The following is a 15,929-nucleotide window of genomic DNA, read 5'->3' on the forward strand; positions in this document are numbered from 1 at the left end:
CGTGTTATGTTCCCGAACAACGCGCGGAACACTCGTGTGTTGTTTGACATTTATGCCCGACGTTTCGCTTCACGTACCGGGAGTTTCTCCAGAAACTGTCCAGCTCCTGAAGAAGCTCCCAGTAGGTAGAGATTAGCGGAGGGCATCGTGGGGAACAACATTGTGCTGTAAAACCTGCAAACACATCGGACAGATGCACAGCACAACCACGAACACCTTTGCAGTAGTGACCAGGGGTATCCGTACACTGCTGGCAATCCACACTTCTTGAGCAAGGCGCTTGATCAAACGCTCCTATATGTATATTCAACTTCTTTCGCACCGTACGTAGCCAACCGTGCTAATCGGAGGTGCGGCAACAAACTAAACACACAAAGCACTTTTAAAGAAATTCGTTTTCAACTTCGATTTAAAAGTGCATAGCTCCAGTGGCTTCCTAATATCGGAAGAAAGAGCGTTCCAGACGGCCGCAGAAGCGCATCCGAAAGCGCGCGATGCAGTGACCACATTGTTTGTTCGATATCGATATAGAACATGACTCAGGCCGGAGCCTCTTGCGAGGTACGCCAAGGACGTCCCGAGTTCCAATCGCCAAGTCACCCCCCTCCCGCCCCACCTTCATCCCCCAGTCGCAACGGGCTTAGCTCTAGAGTGTGCAGGCGGTGCAGTTGCACCGGGACCCCCAAGGTGCCAAAGAGAGGCTCGCGTAGGCATCGGGGGGAGAGTTGGAGGTGGGGTTAGGAAGAGCGGGGGAACTTCGGACAGAGAGCCCCCTACCCTCCACCCCCATTGTGTGGGGTGTTTTTTTTCTTCTCGCTTTTGCACCAGGACCCATGCCAACCACGCCATGCCACCGCCTCGCATGCCACCGCGAGCGTAAACTCTTTCGATGGGTGCTCTGCGCGCGCTGGCACAGCGCGTGGGTGATTTGTAAAACAAAACGAACAAAAATCAGTCCGGGCGACCTCACGCACACCCAGTCAGATTGTCACGCGTCACGCCCCTTGATTGATGGGTTGGCTGATTGGTTGATGGACGAGCGCGTTAATTAGTGGCTGCAACCCGCGTCCGACCTGCGGTCGACAAGAGGCAAGCTCGCTCTGTTTCTGTGTGTTGTGCGTGTATGTCGTGTGTGTGTGTGTATGATGTGTGTGTGTATGTGTGTATGCCGTGTGTGTGTATGTCGTGTATGTCGTGTGTGTGTATGCCGTGTGTGTGGTGTGTGTATGTCGTGTATGTGCTGTGTGTATGCCGTGTGTTTGTGTTGTGTTGTATATCCTGTGTGTTTGTGTATGTCGTGTGTTTGTCGTGTGTGTGGGTGTTGTGTGTGTGTTGTGTTCGTCTTGTGCAGTGTGCGGGCGTTGTGTATCTAGAATTGTCAATTGTGTTGTACAACACAATTGTATGCCGTGTGTGTATGTCGTGTGTATGTATGTATGTCGTGTGTGTGTCGTGTGTATGTGTGTATGTCGTGTGTGTATGTCGTATGTGTGTGTGTATGTGCGTTGTGTGTTGCGTTATGTATTTTGTTTGTATGTCTAAATGTGCTGTGTGTGCTGTGGTGGGGGGGGGGGGCGTAGTGGTTTGCGCACTGATATACAAACCCGGCTGCTTGAGTAAAGATCTCGGCCACAACTGCCACGAGTGGCGAACGTTGTCCGACCCTGGCGTTGAGCCTTGACAAGAGTATCTGGTGCGGACGACACATTCACTTAACTGCTCTTGGCCAAGTCGAGTGCGACTTTGCTGCCGCTAAAGATTAGCCACCCCAGCAGTCATCAATGTCTGATCCGTGCAATGGACATGCACAGGGTGCCGACGACGAGATGACAACAATTCCACTCATTTTGCCACTCCGTCCGCACTCAAGGATGGCTCTGCGAAGCGACGAGAAGACGTCAACGCGACGATGAACAAACTCCCACCACTGAAGACGCACGACACATTTTGGAACACGCCTGCCTTTTATTCGCCAAGCGAGACGTTTCAATGCACATCAATAGTCACGATCTCTTCATCGTAGTCATCATCATCATCATCAATGCTCCCCCACACCCCCCATCGCGATAGAGTATACGTTGGTTGCCACGGAACCAATGGAGGGACTGGGCGAGTCGTTTATCGAGACGGCACAAGCGGAATCCGTTCGTGGTGTTAACTCCTCTAGCCGGTGGCATTCGATGAAGAGGCCCATCGCTGAATGACGAGCCTCAAACATGTGCGACTCATCTCCAGTTTGCTGCTGAAACCAACGCTGCTGTAAAACAACCTTTGGTTAAGAAGCCCCATGGGCGGATAAAGTGTTAATGTATGTTTACATGGAGGGGAAATACACGTGTCTGTTGTTGTTTGTTACAGCACTAGGGTAAAGTTAAATGTAATGCTTTTGCCAAAAAATGTCCAGCCCAGTATCCCCCACCCCCTCCCCATGATGTGTTTGTGCCAACTTAGACCTGGGAGAGCGACGGTGCAGTGGTTTGCGCTTTGCATTGTGAATCTGGCAACCTGAGTTCGATTCCTACCCACATCTGTTCGTGGGGAGTGATATCTAAACTGATCCTGGCTGCCCCCTCCTTCACCAACCCGCATTTTCCAGCGTGAAGTATGGTCAAAAGCTCCAGTTACCGGTATGACATGGCGGATGCCTTAAGGCTGAATATTGAGTACGCCTATCACAACGGTTTTGCTCAGATTTTTCTTGAGCCCAACTTTGCAGCTTTCTTCATAAGCGTATCCCTAACATTTCCCGGAATGCACTCCAATTTGACGATGATGATTAACAATGGTGGGGAAATTTGAGACGTATCATGACTCCGATCTCCTTGCTGTCGGTGAAACGCCTCACTCGTTAAACACAATCCAGTGTGTGTGTGCGTGAGTGCCCCAGCTTGCGATCACGAGCTTTCACAGCGCACAGCTGTCTGAAACTTAACTGAGTATCCACACAACTGAACCGAAGAACAGCAGCGCATTGTCGTGCACCTGCGCCGTGGGTGATGGAGTGACCTCTCCATTCCGTGACTTCGAGTTTCAGCCAGGCAATGTTGTGTCACTGCGTGTTACGCATCACCTGGCACCGCTTCTCATTCTGGCGTCTGGATCAATTTACGTGTGAAAAGCTGCACTTGGATATCGACAAATGTGAGCCACGTGACGGCCTCGGGTGTGGTCTTGTTGATGCACCTTGACTTTAAAACGTCCCTTAGCCTGCAGCGAGTGGTGGTGGTGGTGCTAGTCCATTCATTATGGGCCCGGAGAAATGTTTTCATGGGTGCAACCCCCTCCCCCACCTCGCTGCCGCCCACCTTTCAATTAAATTAAAATCCTCGAGAGAGACACAGACAAGAGACAAAAACGTAGTGTGAGATAGGTAGAAATTTGGATAAAAACAAGAATGTAGTGAGAAGAGAGATGCAGACAAGAGAGTCAGGAGAGATTAATTGTTTTTTAAAAGTGAGCATGTTATGTCGATGAGAATTTTAACTTTAGTTAGTATATTTTATTCACCCCCATTTCCCCATGAACCCGGGCCCCACTTGAGCCGCTTTGGGTTGCTCAAGGCCCAGCGTCGCCACTGCCTGCCAGCTGGCATGATCCCAGCACACGTGTACACGTGTACAAGTTACGGCCCGTTTGTCAATCCACAGCTGGATGAGGGCCTCCTCCCCGACGCCGCGCTTGGCCGTTAAGGGTCACGTGACCACACCTCACCCTCTGCGTCCTGGCGAAGGCAGCACAGATGTGGCAGCATATGAAGTACCATTCAATACCAGCCATGGGTTTTGTTGCACTTGGCCCTCTGCTGATCACCAGCGTGAGCGCAGCTCGGCAGCCAGGTGCGCGACACGACTTGTTCCTGCACACGGCCGGTCGCCCATCCAAGCACGATCCAGGCTCAGTGCCCGTTTAGCTGCTTCCGAGTTCTGACGCATGCCGGGTGATTTTGTCACAGGAATCGCAGGTGTAATGACCGTGACGGAACTCAGTGTAACGCGTGTGGTGGTCTAAACGTAAAAGAAAAACAGAGACCCGTTGACGCCCGTAGACACCGAGGCTATAGAGCATGCACCCCGTTCTCAGAATCAACAATGGCCAACCCACGTTCTGTGTGTGTGTATATATATACATACACACAGTGTATGTATTTACATACACACAGTGTATATATACATACACACAGTGTATATATAACTCGTGATGGTACATGTGGGTCAGTGCATACATTTTTATCTCTTATATCTTAAATAACTTCCGATGTCCATTATTTGTTTAGTTTCTTTTATCAAGCTGGAAGCTCTGGACCAGCTAAATGCGATGGCCAATGCTGCTGCTAATTCTACGCGGCACAAACATTATTCACAAATTAAAGGCGCACCAGATGCGTGCCATCTCCCTGCTCTCCTAGCCCACATCGGCTGCTCAAGCAGACACGACCACCGCAGCAAGCCGGATGCGTATTTTTACACGGAACAATCGTAATTTGCATCCCTCTGGGGGTCGATAAAATAGGTACCACCCTGTTGAAGCTGCAGCAGCTTGCGTTGAAAACGTCAACAACGGTGGTACGACACGAGCTAAAAACTATTTACCGTATATATATGTGTGTGCCCCCCGTCATAGGAATGAGAAATTTCAAACCGCCGGCTTCTGGACCAACAAGAGAGATAGGTGAGAATATCTCGCAAGGCCCGTTATTATTATTATTGAGGCCACTGTTATTTGTTGGGAGTCTCAAATTATTGCGCGCAGAACCGCATGGTGACACAAGCCCCATTCAACATCACCACACGAGTCGCCGAGGGGTGTAACGATGCATCATCGATTCACCGATTACGATCATCTCACGATGTAATGTACAGTACATGCAATCAAATCGCGTGTGTAAATAATCAGTGCTTTTCAATCAGTACGTGTTGTATATAACAAGAATAGTCATAGTGGGTTCACGGGACTTTCTCCATCCACTAGAGTCCTTTACATTCAACACCAGCACCATCAGGATCTATCCCCTGTAGAAGTCTACAATCTCTTGCGTTCCTGCGATGTCACTCACGATCCATCTCTTGGACACGCGCGCCCACTGAATCGCTCCATCTGCACGGTGGGAATACTCGCGGGCGCATTCCCTACATTCACTACAATGTGGAGAAATAAAAAAATCGAATTTTGAATTGAACCGCGACCCTGGAACGCTGTGCGGCGAAAGGGGCGGTGGGAAATAATGACACCCCCTTCCATACTGCATGCGCACGCGGGGCTTCATTTCACCCAGATCTGTCCGAGTCGGCGAACCAGAAAACATTTCCCCCCACACCCGGCACATCACATCCAGTGTCCATCTCGCCATGGTTGTCGCAACCAAACCACGCGCCCCTCCCTCACCCCCCCCCCCCCGGTCTACTACGAAGCGACGCGGAAAATATCCGGCGAAAGATGAAGCGTTGCACGCGCAACTCCAAGGGAGACAGACAACTGCGGACAGCCCGGGCTCGTTATTGCTCAAACACGACCGCTGATCCGCGAAACGAAGCGATTTGAATTGGACCGATGAGTTGTACACGGCTCAGAGCAGCTGCGTGGGCTCGTGTAGTGGTGAAGCGATTTGACTTTGCTCGGCGGTTCACTCGCTCGCGTGTTACGCCTCGATGCCGCGCGCTCTCTCTCTCTCTCCAACAAGAACACACGGACCAAAGAACACCATCCCGGCTCTTTCTAAATCGTCTTATAGACACACACCGAGGCGGCGGTGTGTTATCAACACGGCTGTCTGTACAGCTTCGTCTCATCGGACAGGAGACGCAACCGTGAATGACTTTGAGTTAACGCTGCACAGTCGGCGTTCTCGCGACGTCGCTGCGCCACTTGCGTTACAATCTAAAATACTCTATGCATGTTAACAACGTAAGTATGCGGACACATGTCTTCTTCACATATGCGTCTCCGCGTACATTAAAACAAATTCTTACCTTGATTTATGCGTGTAATACTAAGCTACGGGCGCGGGAGCACCATCATAGCACTCGGGTGGCGTCACCCCCATTCATCATCGCAATGCGCGTAGGTAATGTCATCACGGCAGCAGTAACGCACCGGCACTATCGCCATCGTTTTCGGACATCCGTGATGGCCACCAGGCGCTCATCGCCGACGCGCCTTTCAAGCTCACGTCAGAGACCCGGGGCCAACGACGTCTCGATGTGCAGATACAAAACAACAGCTCCTACGGGGAGTTTCAACCTCCTTGGACCCACAACCACAGGTAGGATGTATGCGTTTCCTCGGCGAGGTATAGACCAGGGCTTTCCCCAACCTTCACTCATCGCGGCCCACCACGTTACACGTGTCCATGTCCAGCGGCCTCCGTTCAAATACGATTTAAGTCGTTACGCGCTGCACGCGCCCGATTACGGCGAAACGACGTCCCACTGGGTCTCTTTACTTCGAATAGGAACTCTGTACACCGTATGGCAAGTGCTGTGAGCGAGCACCCATGAAGGCCGGCACGGCACGAGACGGGGGAATGGGTGGCCAACACCACGCCCGTGTGCCGATGTTTACACACTGTATCGGGGTACTCATTTAAGGCTGAGGCGACCTAGGGGAGGCCCAGTGCCCGGTTCAAATATTCTCCACTATCATCGAACTCGGGACGCTGCATGGGTTCATTTGCGCAGTGCGATAATCACTTGGCGACCGCTCTCACCCAACGCACACGCAACCACAAGAGGCGTGCCTCTTCATTGTAATCAGCGCTCCCTACGTCCACACATATGGAACCCGCTCGCAGACAATCGATCCTCTGTATCTCAACTTTTAATCTGTCGTGCACACCACGTGCGCTAGCGATCACCAAGCATGCGCGTGCGTGTGTGTGTATATATAGAACACGGCTGTCGTTCGTAATTGAGTAGAGAAGACGCGATCGGTGCCACGTGCAGAATGCGCACCGTGGCAGTGTCACGAGGAGCGGCGTTTTGTTTTTAGCTGTTGTCAACACTCAGCTCGGAGACGGCGCGGCCACTCGTTTATGTACACACACGTTATAAATACAGGGCAAACCAGCCTTTGTCAAAAGAATATCCCTCCACAATATAAAACAGATATATACAGACCGCTCGGAGGGAGGGGGTGGGGTGTGGGGGCTCAGTGGCGATATCGGTGCGACCGTGAAGCAAAGAGACGCGGACACTGAAACTCTCATGCGCACGCGACGCACTGCGCGCTGCGTCGCGCTAAATGCGAGTGGCGTGCCAATTAATTAACGGATTCATCGCTCCGTCTCGTCCCGTCTTTAATTGCCAAAGTCGTCAAGCTTCCCTTGCGAGAGGCCTCTTCTGCAGTCGCGCTCACGATAAATCAAAATGCGCGCTCAAGTTTTCCGACGACTGCACGGCTGCACCCCGGTTGACGTCGGCGATGCGTTCCTGAAAGGTGCGACGGATAATGAAACGCCGTGAATTAAAAACAATTGACAGGGTAGTAAGTAGGTATGAGGTGAAGGGGCTGAAGCCGTGCGGATACGAGAAAGTGAGCGACGTTAGTGTGAGTTGATGCGACGCAAAACTGGTCGAGGTATTAATACAGTGACGACGTATTTGCGAAACAACGTAGAAGGGGTGGGGTGGGTGTACGCAAATCGGGGTATTACTGTAAAGTGAAAACTTTCAATGGTTGAGAGCCCCGTTTTTAAAGGTCACAAGCATTACACGCAAAGTGCTCGCCACACGTGAACACACAGTACCTTGCTGATCTCGCCATGTAGCATAAAACCGTCACGCGAACTTCGGCAATCCTCGCAGCAGACGCGGCGGCTTTTGGCTGCTGCCCATCGAACAAAGATGGCGGTCGCCGCGTCGCGTGGCGCTTTCGGATGCGCTTCTGCGGCCGTCTAAAACGTTCTTCCTTCCGATATTAGGAAGCCACGGGAACTATGCACTTTTAGATCGAAAATTAATTTCTTTAGAACGGCGTTTTGTGTTTAGATTGTTGTCCTTCCCCCGTACATCCAATTAGTACGGTTGGTTATGTACGGTGCGAAAGAAGTTCAACATGCATATATACATACGTACATTTTCAGAAACTGCGAGCCGTATTTTCACGTGTTTTTGGGCTTTTCCCCACCGCCCTTTTCAAATAAAATTGCGATTGAAAAGTTGTTGTTTTTTGTAAATGTAGACGCCGCATCTCTATCGGGCCACAAACTTCATTCAACTGCACGGCGAGCCGCATGCGTGTCTGTGAGCCACGGGGCGGCTCGCTCACCCTCCTCCTCCCCCACTAAGCTGGAGAGGCTCCTGCAGATTCCACGCAGTCAAACGAGCACGAAGACGCAATGGAAGCGTTGCGCGCGACATCTACACGAAGTTGGCTGGGGATCAATTCGCGTGCGGACGAATTTGTGTCGCTTTAAAGCGTGCCGAGGTCTGCTGCATCTCGTCGACAAGACGGGATCGTTCAACTCGCCACGGGAACGTGCCACGGCTGTTTTTGTCCATATGTAAATTAAATGTGTCCATATATACGTCATGAGCCGCGATATTATCCACTGCTTGATACGGGCCTCCCTAACCACGTGTCTGTATGTATACAGCCTACGTAGTACTCACCGCAGCGAGACCTACGCGTTTTGAGAACGAGGGTCGTACAATATGACACTAGCCTTTAGCTTCAAGGCGTCATCTTTCTGTGCTAAATATATTCACGAAAAGGGGGTAACATAAAAGTGCATTTACTTATAGGGGCTACTACAACACACAAGCCACATCAAAACATAAATAACCAAGTGCAATTATTTTCACGCGTAATTCTAAAACCTCGTTCTCAAAGTCGTGCGGTCTCGACTCGTGTGTGTATCTACCGGGATTTCCTAAAAAAACGCGTATTCCTCGCGACTCGTTACACGCTATACGCACCCGATGATTGCTAAACGTCACACTGAATGTGAGAAAGCACTGTGATAAGACTGTGTGTGTGTACGCGCGTGACTCACGTGACCGTGGGCAGCGCCGATTCGTGTATCGAGATTCTGCCAACGTGACGCGTTACCAATCATCAGGCGCATGCAGCGTGCAACGACTTCGCGTTTCGAGAGGGGGTAAAACATGGCAAGGCAGGCCACAGTGAGAGGTGTTGACTGGAGTTTGGGAAACTCTGGTACAGACTTGTAGAAAAGAACACACACACACACGTGGGCGCACGTGACTGCCCAAACTGTAGCAGGGTGGGTCCAGATGTGTTGTGATCCCCCCATTTAATTCTCTAAACCAGAAATGAATATGCAAATGAAAACAAATCATGGGTTCAATTAATTGGGGGCCACAAGACATCTGGAGCACCCGGTACAGACACACACCCACACGTGGGTTCGGCCATGGAGCTTTTCTGTCCGATTTTGGCGAAACCGTGTCGATGTCTCCATCGCCAACAATGGACAGAATCGCCAAGGAGATGGGTTTTTTTCCAGGAGTTTCATAAAGATGCACATCTGGTATAATTTTCACCACTCAAAGGCGCATAGCCTTCCACTGGTATCCACTGCGGGGTTTAAACGTTGGCACACGTGGCCACCTTTGAATAAATTCGTATTTGTTTCATCACGTGATCACCCTCCGAGAGATGAAAATACTGCGGTATGATCCAACTGCCATACATCTCAGGTGCCACGCGACTATTTCAAACTGCGTTCATGACCACCCATCATTCCACGCGTTTGTATCTCGTACGTACGCCACACTGACCTAGACTAGTATTAAAAGGTCACCTTAAGCTATCTCAATTGGCGTATTCTTATGAATGTGTTATTCGTGAAAACAGCAGTCGGGTACTTATAAAACACACAGCGTTTACGGAACAACACAAAACAACTGTGATACTCCGTTGGCAGTGGTGCATACGCGTAAAAAAATTAAACGACTCAATAACACATTGGCAGCAAAAGCGTTGCGTTTCATGACAATTAAACAATAAGGTCATTCAGGTGGTGCTGTTGGTTCCGGCGAGTATGCACCAAGCGAATCAACATGTGTGGTGGTGTTTGCCAGCACCACACCGAACCACGTGTGTTCGCTTACCTGTTCACAGGTGCCATCAATGGATATGGAGCCTCACTCCTACAGAAACACAGCAGAGCCTTCCTTTAGGGGTACCAGCCTCGCGCTATGAGAACTATGACGTCAACACCAAATGTATTAAATTATAAATTATTATTTTTCAAGGATTCATGGGCACCAACATCACCGTTTTTTCGCTCCTCTAGAACCAAACTGTTTTTTTTACGAAATCAAAGTTTGATGTGGAACTGCGATTGTGTCTTGAAGCGGGCCTTTCGGAGGCACATACATTGTTGTAATACGTATAGATATTAATTAAATTCCATCAGTGGCGCAGATTCCCCAACTTAAGTCCTCGACTCACCACCACCCACACCCAGCATTTACCAGTTGTTTAATGATTGTAACCCCCTTTCAAATACAAACTAAGTCGTTACACGCCGCACGCGTCCTATGATTGCTCAACTCATTCCACGTGCTGGAGCGACTGCCCCCGATTCGAATTAACGAAGGAACCGAGTGTGGTGTGTGTGTACGTATATGTACTGTGCTATGTCAATGGCCAAACCTCTAATGGGGTAGCGGAACCTTCGTGGTTATCTCATGTGCGCTACAAAACCACCTACCGGAGTTCGATTCCTGGCCATGCCTAAGAGGCGAGTGGTTATCTCAACCGGTGCTGGGCTCTTCCTAGATCGACTCGGCCTTAAACGTGTAAATATCAGCACTCGTGGCTGGGTGTGGCGATGGCCACCACCACCACCACCACCCCCCTCTTACGCGTCCGTTCCGACCGCAATAGCTTGGTGCTCGATCACAGCACCTGCCAGAACAGCCGGAAAACGGCGCGCGGAGGATATTTATTTCGCTGTGTACGTCTCCCAAATGAAATTGAGAGCACCGATTCAATTTAAACGAGAGGCGGCAGGGCCTTGCGGTGCGAGTGCGTTTGTGAAGCTGTTAACGTCTACGCGGGGAAGCTTTTGCACGTCTCCCACGTGAGGTGAGGGAGCAAATTAATGTTGTCCGTGTCTTACCCGACCTTCCCGTGTCGAGGTGCAACAGAAAAGCCCCCGATTTATATTTAATCAAAGCTCCTCACGGCCACCACGGATGTGTGAAGCAATCATCAGGCTCACACGGCCTGTAATTAATCGGCGCTTTAGCGGAGGTGAATTCGTAAACTCGGAACGCTGTAATGCGGTGGGTCATGAATGTTATGAAAGCGAGGTAGTGACGGAGTCTCCGATGTGCACGACTTCTCGATATTTTGACAGAAATCTATGATCACAATGCCTTATTAAATGCCCCTACTCTTGATCAATCACACTGCAGGTTTAACGAAGTTATCTTCTTCACCAATCTTTTGCGATTTAATTAGAATGTGGAGGTGGGCGAGAATTCAAGAGTGAGAGAGGGAAGGTTGTGGCGACATCCTCTCTGAACATTATTTGATTTCATAAAAAAAGACGGTTCATCTCCCGCTGTGAAGATATCCCACTGTGAGCGCTGTTTAGTTAACATTTAATGAATAATTTTTTTTTAAAGATAATAAAAAACATTTAATGATCCCCTGTGACCAAGGCAAAACAAGTGATGGATTAGAGCCAGGTTACTGTGGCCCACAATTGTATGCCTTGCCATGTTGATCAGTTGGTTCAAATAGAAATTAAGCCAGCACGCTGGCCACACCGGATGATCGCTAAACACTTCCCGCTAAGTCACCTGGTACACTCGCATACATATGCACACTTTAGTTGAATCGGCGCTATCTGTTGCGTGGGGCGTGCGCGTACACACATGCACTGCACATGCCCGATGATGAATTAACGCAGCTCGCAGGTCTAACAGAGAGCGCTGATTAAACTGACGCTATCGCTGTTGTATGCGTGCTTGTGTGCACACGTGCGTGTGTGCACACGTGCGTGTGTGCACACGTGCGCGTGTGGACGTGCGCGTGTGCGCACGTGCGCGCGTGCGCACGTGCGCGCGTGCACACGTGCATCCCAGTGACGTTGACAGCTCACGATATCACGTGGGGCATGTGTAGCAATCAAGGGGTGTGCGTGTTGTGTGTTAACTACATCATCTGTACTCTTAAAGAAGATTCGTAAACATGGGATACCATGGTGAGTTACAAAAACTAGGGTTTGGCAAACGCTAGATGGGAGTAAATGCTGCCACTGGAATTTGTACTCGGCAGCCAGTAAATAAGCTCCGTTCTTTGTTGAAACACAACTTCTGCAGTGCATGCCTTGTCCGGACGCAGCTGCGGAATTTGCACAGCCCTGGAGTGTTCGCTTTGATCGAGGCCCTTCGAGCTGCTCCATCTCAAATGTTCGAACGAAGAGACGATGACTACGGTGAGTCCGCGGTCTGTACCTGAGGTGCTATGCGCCATACAGGATACAAAGACAAAAACAAAGATAGCCTTAACAGACTGTTGGGGCAAGTGCTCTTAGCGAGCACTATGAAGGGGAGCGGTCGCGAAACGGTTAGCGCGCTGCACTACGAACCCGGTGACCCGAGTTCGATTTATGCTCACGGCCAACACCAGTGACAATTATCTGAACCGATCCTGGGCCTCCCCTAGGTCGACTCAGCCTCAAATTAGTACCTGCTCCGCTGTGCACACGTCACCAAGAGGGAGACAAAGGTGGCCGGGCGTTGTGCTGGCCGGCCACTCAACCCCTCGTGTGCCGTGCCGGCCTTCATAGGTGCTCGCCATGCAGGACACACGTGTATATACACACGCAGGCTTAAATACATGACGTTAATTTCGGAGCCGAAACGGAATGCTCGCGATGTAGCGAAGGAGGCAGGCAGCAACACTGGAAGGTCCCAGAGGCACGGCGCTCTTTCCCCTGGCCACGTGGCCCGGCTTGGGAGGAGGCGGCGACGTCGACCACGCCGATCCCAACCGAGCCGTCGACACGACCCATCGGCGAAACGTTTCAAGACGAAAAGCCACGTGCCGACCGCACAGCGGATTGGGATGCGGGCGGGGGAGGGAGCGAGAGGCGTGAGCGATCGTGATTTCCCACGGGCGATCACACGATGCTGGTCGACGCCTTGGCGTCCCCGCGGCCGCACGACGCGTTGCTGTTGCCGACGTTGGAGTTGCAGCCGCGCGTGGCCGCGGCCGCTGCTGTCGCTGCGGCTGTCGTCGTCGTCGCCGCCGCCGTTGTTGTTGTCGTCGTGGCGGCAACCGTCGTCGCTGCCGCCGCGGCCTCGTCGGGGCAGCCGTGCTGAATGAGGAGCTCCGCGCACTCGGCGCTGTTGGCGCGACGCGCGTGCACGAGCGCCGTGTGTCCCCGCGCGTCCCTGGCGCCCACGTCGACGCCGTACTGCGGAGCGACGGTGAAAAGGGGAGCGGGGTCGGGGCAGGGTGGCGTGGGGTGTGCAGGTGGAGGAGATAAACAGTGACGTTTGTCGTGCGAGTGAAAAAACTCTCAACAACACAGCAAGGGGGGCAGCTCGTGGGGGCAGCGGTGGTGGGGGGCGGCGGGCAGCCGACTCACCCAGATGAGCAGCTGGGCCAGCACGACGTTGGCCATGGCGCAGGCGAGGTGCAGCGCGGAGCGTCCGTCGCCGTCGCCGTACGTCTCGTTGACGTCGTCGCGCGAGCCGTGCGCCAGCAGGAGCACGGCGGTGCGCAGCTCGTCCTCCACGACGGCGCGCAGCAGCTGCTGGCCCAGCGGCACCTCGCAGGGCGGCGCCGCTCCCAGGAACGCGCGGCTCTCGTACTTGGCTCGGATCCACCGCTCCTTCTCCTCCCTGGCGGAACGCGCGCGCACACGCACACACGCGGTTTCTCGGGGTTCTCAGAGAGGCGGAGGGCCGTTAACGCGCGAAACGGTTTCAACGTGAGGCTGGCCAGGCAGCCCCCCCCCACTCGACTTAACTGTCCCCCTCGCGACTCACTGAAGGGTCACGATCCTGATGAAAAGTCACGATTTCGACGAAGGGTAACGATCTCGGCGACAATCTTACGCTGCCGAGCAACTTTTGCGCACAAATAATTTGTAATTAAGGAGTTGTTGTTGTTGATGATGAGGATATTGGTCTCGAAAGCCTGTGGTTTAAAAAACAAAACGTTTTATACGTGTAAAGTGTGGTTGGCACCCACCTCTTCCAATGCGTATGGCAAGCATGACAGAGTTGGCCAGAATATCCTCTACAGCAGCGGTCCCCAACCTTTTTGGCACCAGGGACCGTTTCGTGGAAGACAATTTTTTCACGAACCGGAGGGGGGTTCATCATTGGGTCTTTCCCCCTTTTCAAAGAAGCTCTCCAGCGACGTTTGTTTTTTTATTAATTTTGGCGAGGGGTTAGCAGCTTGTGGGTTTACCAACACTGTGACTGAGACAAGTGCGCAATGCAGGACAGAGGCGCGGATGGAAGTGGTAAATAAAATAATGGGGCGGGCCACGCGCGGACTCACCGCTCACCTCCTGCTGCTGTGCGGCCCGGTTCCTAACAGGCCACGCACCGGTACCGGTCCGCGGCTCTACAGTTTGTGCGAGTGCAGCCCCTTCCTCCAGCAGTGGCGTGAGCCAGTATTCTCAAGGCTGCTCCTTTTATATAAATGGAGACACAGAATTGTGACGCCATATGCTGTAACCCAGGATGCTCCACACACCGACGTGTGATGAGTGTATATGCAACTGCTCTTGCCGAGTTCAGTTAGAGACATCGCACGGATTGTGCGATGTCTCCAACGATGGACTGGTAGCCAAAGGAGGGAATGTGATTGCCAATACGCAGAGCGTAGAGCAATGCAATCAGCTCGTGATGCCGGAGCAAGAAGGGAATGCTGCATTTTGAGACCACAAGAGATGGCGGGTGGCTTCAGGAGGCATTCATCCAGCAGTGGATAGATCATTACTGACGATGATTACGTATGTAATGTGTTCACATAACCCCGGGCAGCTGCTCGTGGCCACTACAATCACCGGTGTTAGAAAATAACAATCGATTCTCGATTCGAACCGTGACCCTGGATCAAGACCATTCATTGACTCTCCGAGGTGGTGAATCGTTACACCTCCAGCTCTCAGTGTCTGGCATTTGCATGAGGTGGTTGGGTGGTTGGGTGGTGTGGGGGGCGGCTGGCGGGGTGAGTGACAAGTGCTGACATGAGCCCCCCACGGGATTCATCGAGGTTAATTGGGTGAAGCTGGAGATTGCTGCTGACGCCCGATGACCGCCATCCATTTCGCGGTGTCCCAGTGATGCGACTCCGTAATTGATTGCTCCCCGAGTGATTTAATGTACGTAACCCGATGCTTTCAATAAAGAAGAAACCCAAGGCTGTCTCGGTCAGCCAGTGTAGCGGGTGTTCTCCCCCCCTCACCCCCCACTAGGCTGAGAAATACGTGTTCCCGTGACACAGCCTGGTCGGGTCTTTAGAGTTTAGGATTCACCGTTCACACGGCAATGCTGAATATCGGCATCGTGGGCTCACCGACGACAATGCAACAGGACGCCTTCCGAATGGCCACGTTGTTTCACGCTCTGTTGTAAAGCACTTTATTGCCGGCGTGGTTGGGAAGGGCAATGGGCCTCCCCTGTCCAATCTCCTCTCTCTCTCTCTCCGCAAGCACCCGGGCCCCGACGGCCGATGGGCTCCAGTGCAGTTGCACTGCCTGCACACTCGGTATTTACGACACTGTTGCTCTAGTTAGGGGACTTTAAATAGATGCGTAGAAACTATCCCTGTTGTTTGGGATGCACCGTGACAGTACGAGCATCTCTTCGGAGGAGAAACGAACAACCGAATTTATGAGTAGATATTAAAAATAAAAGCAGTAATGAAAAAACCGAGAGGTTATGCTTTATTAAAGCCTCCCTTCACTCCCCTTTCCTAACCCCTACTTA

The 15,929-nt window shown here is 51.9% G+C and overlaps 1 protein-coding gene across 4 annotated transcripts in view; it reads right to left on the bottom strand.

Moving 5' to 3' along the window:
- Positions 1 to 1,945: 1,945 nt before the first annotated feature.
- The window catches only part of LOC144934540 (arf-GAP with GTPase, ANK repeat and PH domain-containing protein 1-like), a 121,679-nt gene continuing 107,695 nt past the window's right edge, over positions 1,946 to 15,929 (bottom strand). For all 4 annotated transcript variants that reach the window (XM_078860441.1, XM_078860442.1, XM_078860440.1 and 1 more), the window contains exons 17-18: positions 13,571 to 13,826; positions 1,946 to 13,396 (exon numbers count right to left, since the gene is read on the bottom strand). In XM_078860441.1, the coding sequence (XP_078716567.1) occupies positions 13,100 to 13,396; positions 13,571 to 13,826 (553 nt within the window). In that variant the 3' untranslated portion in view covers positions 1,946 to 13,099. The remainder of the gene's footprint in view (positions 13,397 to 13,570; positions 13,827 to 15,929) is intronic.

Source organism: Lampetra fluviatilis, chromosome 10 (genome assembly GCF_964198595.1).
Source record: "Lampetra fluviatilis chromosome 10, kcLamFluv1.1, whole genome shotgun sequence".
In the NCBI taxonomy this organism is placed as follows: domain Eukaryota; kingdom Metazoa; phylum Chordata; class Hyperoartia; order Petromyzontiformes; family Petromyzontidae; genus Lampetra; species Lampetra fluviatilis.